The 10659-nt window shown below is 50.8% G+C and overlaps 2 protein-coding genes across 2 annotated transcripts; both read left to right on the forward strand.

Annotated features, from left to right (window-relative positions):
- The first annotated feature begins 282 nt into the window (after window positions 1–282).
- Window positions 283–4700, forward strand: LOC140216508 (uncharacterized). The gene is made up of 2 exons (XM_072286844.1): window positions 283–956; window positions 1118–4700. Exons 1-2 carry the CDS (start codon window positions 283–285, stop codon window positions 4698–4700), a joined length of 4257 nt encoding a protein of 1418 aa, XP_072142945.1.
- A 2068-nt stretch (window positions 4701–6768) lies between these two features.
- Window positions 6769–10314, forward strand: LOC126543369 (protein rhomboid-like). The gene is made up of 2 exons (XM_050190495.3): window positions 6769–6841; window positions 7967–10314. The coding sequence occupies exons 1-2, from the start codon at window positions 6812–6814 to the stop codon at window positions 8639–8641; spliced, it is 705 nt and encodes a 234-aa protein (XP_050046452.2). The 5' UTR covers window positions 6769–6811; the 3' UTR covers window positions 8642–10314.
- Window positions 10315–10659: the final 345 nt, after the last annotated feature.

Below are 10659 nucleotides of genomic sequence, written 5' to 3' on the forward strand. Positions count from 1 at the left end.
TGTAAGCAGTGCGGAAAGGTGGGCCACCGCCGCGACGTTTGTCCAAACCCTCACGTGAGGGCTTGCTTTGCTTGCGGGGCCGTTGACCCCAAGGAAGACCATAGTTGTACCCCCACTTGCCGATTGTGCGGAGGGCCACATCTGACCGGTGACAAGGTTTGCAAGAATAGGTTCAAGGTCCCATACGTAGTTACAAGGAGACAATGGGAGCGCAAGATGGCCGAACAACAAGCGCAGCAGCAACAGCGAACATCTCTCTGAGCTGAGGAATTTCCATCGCTGATGTCAGCAACTGCAACACCTGCCGGCCCAGCTGGTCGCCGAGCGTCACGTTCCGTCTCGAAGCGCAGGGCCAGCGAGAGTAGACAGCGCAGCCTTAGCCGCAAGCGATCGCAGTCACGTGACCGCGTGAGCTGGGCCGATGCAGCAAAGCACGGTGCCAAGAAAGCACAGGGGGGTGCCACCACCACCACCACCACCACCTCCAATACCGCAACGACCACCGCAACGACCATTAGCAACAGCAAGACCGTCGATGGCAATAACAAGAGCAAGACGAGGGAAGACGAGGCGATGAGGATGTTGCAGGAAGACAACGAGGCACTCAGGCGCAAAAACAACGAGCTCGAGACGAAAGTCAGTTGGCAAGAGGCCACTATTAGCAAGATGGCAAACGAGATCATGGAAATCAAGAAGCTTCTCACGACCCGTTCCACCAATAACGAAACGCCCCAAGCGGTATCATGTGAACCAACACCCAGCATCAGCAGCGCTTTACCATCAACATCCGCTGAGAAGGAACCGGCACCCAAGAGACGAGCGATCGAGAACCTGAAGGAGCGCAAGCTCAACGACCGGGTGGACAACCTGAAAGACAAGGTCGACCAAATCGAGGAACACCTCGATGGGCTCGAAGATTATATTAAGACAACGTTCACCACGATGATTAACGACAGGTTCGCCGCCATCGAGCGGACGTGTCAGCAGTTAACGAACGCAATACAGCAAATAACGCGGCAGTACAATCAGCAACAATCATGGCCGCTCCAGCAACAACAACAACTACAGCAGTGAAGGGTCTCGTGACCTGGCACTGGAACTGTAACGGTTTCGCTAGCAAGAAGGTAGTCTTGCAGCAACACATAACACAAGTAGCAAACAAGCCTGATATAATCATGATACAAGAGACTCGCACTGATACAGTGTCGCTACCCGGTTATCGCGTATACGCCAAGTCTCCAAAGGTCAGCGGCGGCAGAGGGATATGCACATTGGTTCGCAAGGGACTCACCTTCATTGAGCACGAGTTGCACAATAGTAAAATTGAATACACTCTCATCGAGGTCGTTACGGGCAAGAAACAAAAGAACAGCACCTTTCTGCTTAACGTCTACAGTAGCCCTTCACACTGGAAGCAAAAATTCAAGACGCTCCTTCACAGAGCCAGCACCGTGGCGGGGACTCACAGGCTCGTCGCCTGCGGGGACTTCAACGCGGCACACCCGGCATGGGGATATAACAAGCAATTGGCCAAGGGGCGAGACCTGTTCCAAGACACATTAGACCTGGGCTTCACCCTCATCACAGACCCGACTGATCCTACAAGGATTGGGAACTCTGTGTCCAGGGATACAACGCCGGACCTCACGTTCGTGAAGAACGACGAGAAGGGGAATATCTCCTGGCGCAACACGGGGTCAGAGCTCGGCAGCGACCACTACATCGTAGAGGTCATCATACCGGAAGAGGTCAAGGCCTCGGAGGACACCAGAAAACATTATTTTACGGATTGGGATGCCTTCCGTAGCCTGTTACCAACGGAGATGGAGGAAATCAATAACATAGAAGAATGGTCAGCTCACATCGCGGGGAAGGTCAAGGAGGCGACCAAAATCATAGAAACGGATGAGCAGGTCGACAAGGTTGACAGCCGCCTCGCGCACTTATTCGAAGCAAAGCAATCTATCATAAACAGGTGGAAGAAGCAACGACTAAATCGGCGCCTAAGGAAGAAGGTGGCGGAGCTGAATCGCGCCATCGAAGTTCATTGTCGGCTGCTCTGCACGCAACAATGGAACGAAATCTGTAATGCTGCGGACGGGCAGATGCATAGCGGCAAAACCTGGAACTTGATGCGGCATCTGCTCGACAAGACTAAAACAAAGTCCCACCAACGCGACCGCCTCGCAAAGATCATTCACAGAGCAGTCAAGGAAAACGGGGAAACTGAAGTAATCAGACGCATAAACAGCAAGTATCTTCCGGTTACACCCACGGAAAGGCATCCTGAGTACGGCGGTCAAGCCAACGAGAAGCTTGACCGCGACATCAGCGTCGAGGAGGTGCGAGCGGCCCTGCACGAACTAAACAGCAAGTCGGCGGCCGGCCCGGATCACATCTCGAACAGAGCGCTCAAGAACCTCAGCGATGTGGCCATCGAAAACCTCACCGGTTACTACAACAAGTGCTGGAGTGCGGGGTCACTGCCCCAGCAGTGGAAGACTGCCAAGACCATACTCATCCCCAAACCAGGCAAGCCGCCGAACACGGACAACCTCCGGCCCATCTCGCTCACGTCCTGCGTGGGCAAGGTGTTGGAGCACGTCCTCATGTGTAGGTGGCAGGATTACCTGGAGGAGTCGGGACTATACCCCACCACGATCATCGGGTTTCGGCGTTCCCTCGGCACCCAAGACGCGATGATTCTGTTAAAGAAAGATATAATTGACGAAGATACCCTAACGAAAGACAACAAGGCCATTCTGGGGCTGGACCTGCAGAGCGCCTTCGACAAGGTGAAGCACTCTGCAATCCTAGCCCAGGTGTCCAGACTCAACATGGGCGCAAGAACATACAATTATATCAAGGACTTTCTGACGGGACGGACTACTGAGCTCTGCGCCGGCGATCTACGGCTCCAAGAGAAGAGGCTCGGCAGTGTCGGGACCCCCCAAGGCTCGGTCATCTCGCCGTTGTTATTCAACCTCGTCATGATCGGGGTGGCCAAGCGACTCTCTCGCGTCGAGGGCGTCCGGCACACCATCTACGCCGATGACATCACGCTGTGGGTTCCGGGAGGCAGCGATGGTCACATTGAGAGCACGCTGCAAGAAGCCGTCGACGCGATTGAAGACCAGCTGAACGGTTCTGGTTTGATCTGCTCACCGAGCAAGTCAGAACTGCTGGTGTTACCACCGAAATACGCCAGACGTAAGAAGAGCGAAGCGAGGGATTACGAGGCCATCAAGATCGTGACGAGGAACGGCCACGTGATCCCGGAGGTCGACAAAATCCGGGTGCTCGGCATGATCATAGACAAGCGACGGGGCAACGGCGAGACTATTTCCCGCCTTACAGCCAAGATTACCAACGCAATACGTCTCATCAGACGGGTCGCCAACCGCAAGGCCGGGATGAAGGAGGAAAGCTTGATTCGGCTTGTGCACTCCTTCGTAATCAGCCACGTCACCTACGTTGCAGCCTTCCACAACTGGATGCAATGTGAAAGGAATAAAATCGACGCCCTGATACGCCGAGCTTACAAGGCGGCGCTCGGACTACTCGAGTGTACGAGCACCAACAAGCTCCTGAGCCTGGGGGTACACAATACCCTCGACGAAATTGCGGAAGCGCAACGGACCGCCCAGCTGGAGCGGCTCTCTATGACCGAAGCCGGCAGGCGCATACTTCAATACTTGGGCTTCACGCCCGGAGCGAAAGCGGCGAGTAGCGACGTTTCTGTCCCGGACGGAACCCGGCGCCGGATTCGGGTGGACCTCATCCCGAGAAACATGAACCCGGAGTACAACAAGGAGAGAAGAGCGGCGAGGGCCAAGGCCCTCATCGACTTTCACGCCAAGGACGAGCACGCAAGGTTCGTGGATGCGGCAGAATACCAGGGAGACTGCGCGGCGTTCGTAGCTACCGTCATCGAGGCGTCGTCCGGCGCGACGAGGGCAGCGGCGAGCTTACGGGTCCGCGAGGCGTGTCAGGCGGAGGAGGTGGCCATTGCCCTGGCCATTGCCGACCCCGGGTGCCAGACGGTGTTGTGCGATTCCCGAAGTGCAGTGCGGAATTATGCAAAGGGCAAAGTGTGTGGTGAGGCTGTGCGCGTTCTGTGCTCGGCTGACCTGCAACGACAGAATCGGTGTGTTAGAATCAAGTGGTTCCCGGCGCACGCGGGCAACGATGCGTCCGAGAAGCACGATAACCACAACGAGACGGCACACGCAGTGGCGCGAGCGCTAACCAACCGCGCCGCTGCAACCGACCGTCCAACGTGGTGTAGTGCCAAGGACCGCATGACGACATTCAACGAACTTACACAGTTCCACCGCCTGGCTCGAAGGACTTTCCCACCCCCGCACCCGGGGCTGAGCCGAGCGGAGGCAGTGCTGTTCAGACAATTGCAAACTGGTTCTTTACCCACGCCAGTATTAATGACTCATCTATACCCTAAATTATATGTGAGTGATGTGTGCCGCGTGTGCCAGCGGGAGAGGGCCACCCTGACGCACATCCTATGGGATTGCACCAAGTTCCCCAATGAGGCTTCGACAAGCACAACGATTCCTCCGCGACTCGCGGCTGCGGCGGAATGCTACGACCACGAAAGCCAAACCTGGGCCGTCCAGCAGGTCTCGGAGGCCGAGCGAAACCGACGGAACGTTGCCCCTCAGGGCGACCGACCGCGGGAGTAACACGCGCTGGAGTTAAGTAGAGACCACCCGCTGAGAAGACGTCAGGGCCCGCGTCACGGCGCCATTTAGTCATGGTGTCGTTCTGCAGGCGACTACATGAAGTTGTCTCTCTCTCTCTCTCTCTCTCCTTTGCCGCATACCCAGCTAGTGGCACATGTTCACTGACGGAAGCTGGCGAGAGGTTCATTGCAGAGCGTCACATACCTTGTGCATCCAATGCGCAGCTTGAGAAAGCGCTGGCGTGAAAGACATCCATTAAAATCTGGTTCATACCCACTGAACTTGTGGCGCAGCCTCCTAATGCGTCGGGTCCCTTGTGAGGTGGGTTTGATTTCGCTCAGCACAGGAGACACATAAGGCATGTTTTTCGGCAGTGTAGAGCGGCACATCTCCTGTAGTGCACGCCTGTGTTACCCACATTGGCGCCAAAGACATTTATTCAAGAGCGGCACACACGTGAATGCACATACCCCGCGACTCAAGTTGCCATTAAAGAGGTTCACTGAAGGTCAGCACAGAAGGAGTGGCACAAACCCAGTGTTGTAAGTCGGCCTCAAAGAGTTTTTCAATCAGCGGCACACTGTTCGCTCAGCACAGCAGCCCGATAAGCTTCCCTTCAACCACTGACTGCCCAGTGACTCGGGTAGGCGGGAAAACTGTTAGATACAGACATACATAGATACAAACATAGCTCCCGGAAAGTGCGTAAGAAATATTCATGCATCAATAACACGTTTGTTCAAGCCTGCAGCCTTCACTTGCGCAAGCTGACAAATGCTGCTTTTCTTCTCCCCTCCACCACCCCCCCCTTATTTTTCACTGTTGCCCAGAACAAGGCGTTTTAAGTCATATAGTTCATACTGTGTATTCTGTTTACCATGTCGCCACTAAGGGTTGCTCACTATTGCCATGAAAACTTTAACATTCGTAACCAACCGAAAGCTTAACATGCTCTTCCTAAAGCTCAAAATTTCAATGCTGCATTCAGTAAAGCATGTATTTTGCCAGCCAGCTAGCTAAAGGACAGAGAGGCAGCTGGTAGAGGGGCCGCCAGAGGTCGAACAATTTAATAGTTCAACAAAAACGGAAGTATTAAGAAAATTAGTTGCTATTTAAAATGAGGCAAAACTTCTGCGATTTCTGCAATGGTTTCAAACGCGCTGACAATGCAGTGTTGTGGCAGCCTGTTATAAAAGAATAGTCACTGAAGGAAAGAGAAATTGTTGTTTGGGAAAGTTCTAAGTCACAGCTCTTTTCACTTTAATGTATGCAGAAACAGAAGCATCAGGCGCAGACGTCCAAAAAAGATAGCATCGCGGCACCTAGCACATCTCGTCACCTAGCACATCTCGGCACGCTTAATATGTTGATCAATACACGTGATCAAGAAATTCAATGGTAGCGGCACCGTGCGCACGGTGCACCATAGCAACGCATGTTGTTACGTGCTCTAGCTTTCAGCATGATCGCGCGAAAAAAATATGATGAAAGATTCATGAGCTGATATCTCCTTGGCGCGAGGCAAAATAGAAGAAACAAAGGCGTTGTTCATGTTTTCCGTGACGCCCTGAATAGGGGACATCTGCATATACCACCAAATTGAGAAAGCCAAGGTGCGCCTGGTACTAGCACCTTTTCCGTCGACTCCCTCGAGCGTGCTCTTTTGCCAACGGTTGGAAACGCGCGTATCGGTCGACCGCACTCGCTCGCCGCGTCAACTGCTACGTTTCGGGAAAAAAAGGCTTATTTTGAGCAGCATCAGAAACATGGGAAGTGGCATGGCGGCGGCCAGAAAAGAGAAGATATGGCTGGAGGAGATTCCTTTCTGGGCCGATATCTACAGGAAGCTACAGCGCGGCGACAAGGCCTATGCAGCGGACCTAATGGCGTTCCTCAAACCCATGGCAAAGTGCCCTGCCAGTGTTCTTGAGGAGCTCAACGAGCTTGTGAACGAAGACGAAAAGAGCTGGCTCACGCTCGAACAGTTCCTCCTCATCACAACCTCTGGTCGCCCCACTACCGTCCGACAGAGGCGATTCCACAGGGTCGTCACGGCGGCCGCCAACGTCTACGCCGGAAAGCTGCAGCGGGCGAGGGTGGTACGGTTGGCCATGGTCGACTACCCCCTCTTTTTGCTTCAGGTAATGCTCATAACGCTGTGAACCATGATAAAAAAGGCGGGAGGTATGAGACACAGCAAACGCGACACAGACACACTGCTGGCTCACATCATACTGGTTTATTGAAAATGCCACAAGTGACTAATATTTATGAACGCTTTGTTTCGCGGCTCGAAACTGGATAATTCGAGCCTTGCAGACCAGCCTTAGGAAAAAAAGCAGTGGTTAATTTGCTTTTAAAGACATTGGACTTAAGGTATGTTCTTGCATGCTTACGTAACGACTTGTGGCAGCGCCCATAGTTGACAAAAGGTACGCATCAAGAAAAACCTTCTTCTCCTTGTCAAGTCTATTTGTGTCGTCTACAAGCGGTGGACAAATGCCCTCTTGTAGCTTGCCGACATAATTCTGAAGCACGCGCATTAAGCAAAATTTCCTGTAGCTCGATTTATGTATCCCGCAAGGCTGAAATCCTCTGAATTCGCTCCTCGGAGTACCAAAAGATTAGAGGGATTTAGTACTTACCTATTTTCGTGTACTACTTAGTTGACAGTGACGTGCGTATTTTTAAGATAAACAAACGCGAATGCGTTTCGTATGAATACTTAAGTGTTATAAAGTACGAAAACTTCGAATGTATTTGCTGTATCGTTCACTGCTGCTCTGTAACTTGAAATGTAGTGTTTACAATGTTTACGTAGAGTTATGTAAACTCCCGCTGGCACTAACGCTGTCCATTGAGGGTAACAAACGGGCTTCGCTCATTCACGCCCTGTTCAGCTGCGAGAGGATGATTTTCGATTGCGGCCACGAGTAAGTGTGTTAATTGCTACGGCGTGATCCCTGAACAATACTGCATAATTAGAGCAGCCCATGTATACAACAAATCAAAATGAAGAGACCTGAGCACATATTGGCAATAAAGACTGATAAGCAAGCAAAATACGAGGATACGATGGCAAGAACATGTTCTGTACTTTCTTTACGACTCGTACCTGGGCAGTTTACCCTTTAGGTATGAGAGTGGACGCGAAATTTTGGCCGGACGTTTCTGGCACAAACTTTCCGTTGTATTTGTAGCTTTAAGTGCTTCGTTACAGTGCCTTACGAACCAAGGCACTCAAGCTGCCTCTACCTTTTTTGCAGGTCCTGTTCTTCGTCCTCATCTCGGTGGCGCAGATCGTCACGTACTTCCAGTACTTGCATTGGTGCTGTCCGAGCAGCGCGAAGGAAGTCGAGGACTACCTTCGCTTCGTCGACAAGCTCGTCCTTGCGGTGGAACGCAAGCGCGAGTTCTGGCGCAACGTATCGTTCGTGCTCGTCAGTTTCAACGGACTGTCGCTTGTAGCGAGCGTAGTGATTCAGATGCTGGTCTGCCTCCCCGTCAGCTTTTTGCACAGTCCCTGGAAGATACCGTTCATCTACGTGGCCGGAGCGTTCACCGCCGCTCAACTGAACGTCATCTGCGGCTATTGCTTCACCGTCGGGGCCTCACCGGCTCTCTACTCAGTACTTTGGGCGCACGTGGTCGACGTCCTAGTCAACCGCTCCCAGTTCGGCAAAGTGGTTGGACGCGTCGCCATGGTCCTCCTCTTCACTGCTGCCGACGCGCTTCAGGCGTACTACCTGAATCGCCTGCAGAGTATAGGCACTCTGCCTCACCTTATCGGTGTCGTGATTGGCTGCACAATGGGCATCGTGATCCTGCGCAAGAACCGGGGCCAGAAATGGGAGAAGTGGGTTTATGGCATAATCAAATACCTTCACTGGGCAGTGATCCTTCTTTCACTTTGGCAGGCTACAAGGGGATCGACGTATTAGGACGTATGTAAGGAGAGGTTGCCAATGGTGCAAAAAAAGAAATAGAGGAACTATGATTTTTTTAAAGCTCGTAAAGAAGTACTGACTACAAGTGCACAACTTTTGAGTAGTTTGCCGTGAAGTTTTGGTGCTCAAACAGTGGCTCCTTTGCAACCATAGTGCTAAGTCAATCACAAAGCGTGGTAGGATTTCGCTAGATGCTAACAAGCCTATTGCAATTTCAATGGACTACGTCACGAAGAGCGGTTCAATGCAATCAGAGGTCTCTACGTGGCTGCGACGAGGACGCTCCACCCACCTTTTCAGCGAGCAGCAATCACAGTTTGCGTGGAGAATAATTCTCATGCGCCCAGGTTGCACTGTGAAGCGCAGTGCCGCAGATTTCGCATATGATCCACTTGAGACGTTACAGAATGCTTAATAAAGTATACTTGGTTAATATCGAAATGAGGAGACAAATCAACAAACGCTTTCGTTAGGGAGCGGAAAGAAACGCGGGCATCATTTACCGTAGTCGGAGCTCAGAACAACGTACCTAGGAATGAGCGGTAAGTCCAAGTTAAGATTACATTACATTCACAGCATGCGCAGCATTACAGGATAAGCACAATAGAGTAAAGATTTATTCCGAACTCGTTGGGCGCCGGAGCTTTTATGGTCCACAAGTATAAAAGAAGCATCAGGGAGGCACTGCATTTCCCAATATACCCGCGTAAACAAGCATGTCGATCTTCCACAAAGATCGGAAGTGATTCGAAAGGGCATTCCTTTTTTATTGAAACAGACAGGCCTTATATTTTTGAACTTGGGGAAACGCGATATACCAGCCCGCATCCCATGTATATGCATGTTGTTAAGATAAGATGTGCGAACATCTCAGGGAGCCATTCTAGAATACTGAAGCTTGTCGGGTCAGTATAGCGCCTGTCAGAAATAGTTGAGCAGCGCTGCAGAACGCAACACCCAAGAAAAAAATAATAGTAACAGAGACAGACAAAGGAGCACCCACGTAGCTTATCGACGCTTATAAATTGGTGATGAACGTGTCCTCACTTGCACAGTCATGCTTGCTTCTGACCATAAAACTTCGAGCTCAAGTGTTTTAACGTAATGCCTGCGCTGTTTTTGGCTACTGTGTACCTTGGTGTTCAGAGCTGCTTACACACCTGAGGTAATGAGTAACTGTTATTGTGTTAGTAGACGTTGCTTGGAGAGGTAGTAGCCTTGTCATGGTAAATGCAAGAAAAGGCGCTTTATTGGGAGCAACTCAGAGGCTAACCATAACGGCTAATGTAGTGTATTTAGAATAGTCAAAAGGCAACACACACGAGTGCAGGTAATTGTTGTTAGAGAAGAGCGTCAGACAGTCTATCTATCAATTAATGAACTGATGGATGGTTTATATTACGAATACATTGTTTAGCAAAAGTGGCACTTGAGACTTTTTGTAGTGTATGTTAGTGCACTCGATAAAGTGCTAACCTTCATTCTTCTATTAGAGCTTATTGTGCCCTGTTCGAGTATTGTCTCATTTATACAAATGTATAAAAAACATTGTTTAACACCCAGTTCTATCTACTGAAAGCGCTTTCAGCATTCCACTTGCAGTTTTTGTGCATGTGTTTGTTCATGATGATGCCTCACCTGTGTGCTTGTAACATGCGGCACCACATTGCGAAAAAAATAAAGAGTTCTTTCAATTGAACGGAAAAACCTGGCTTCAAATTCTTGAACTCTCAAAGTCTTCAAACTTTATGGTTTATTATGAAAACAAATGACGAAATTTCCCAGGGGTTGACCTATAGGTAAAGAAATTCCTCATGAAATGTCAGACCCTCAAACACAAGGGGACACGCCACAGAGTTGGAAAAACCCACACATAGAATCCGGGTGGTTGCATGTACGAATAAGTAGAGACACGTTCCTCACACAGGTATTAACGGGCAATCAAACACTACCAAAGAAACGTATGATTAAATTTACGAGCGAATCTGATTACGCATACAAATCCATGCCTG

This window comes from Dermacentor andersoni, chromosome 3 (genome assembly GCF_023375885.2).
Source record: "Dermacentor andersoni chromosome 3, qqDerAnde1_hic_scaffold, whole genome shotgun sequence".
NCBI classification, from domain to species: domain Eukaryota; kingdom Metazoa; phylum Arthropoda; class Arachnida; order Ixodida; family Ixodidae; genus Dermacentor; species Dermacentor andersoni.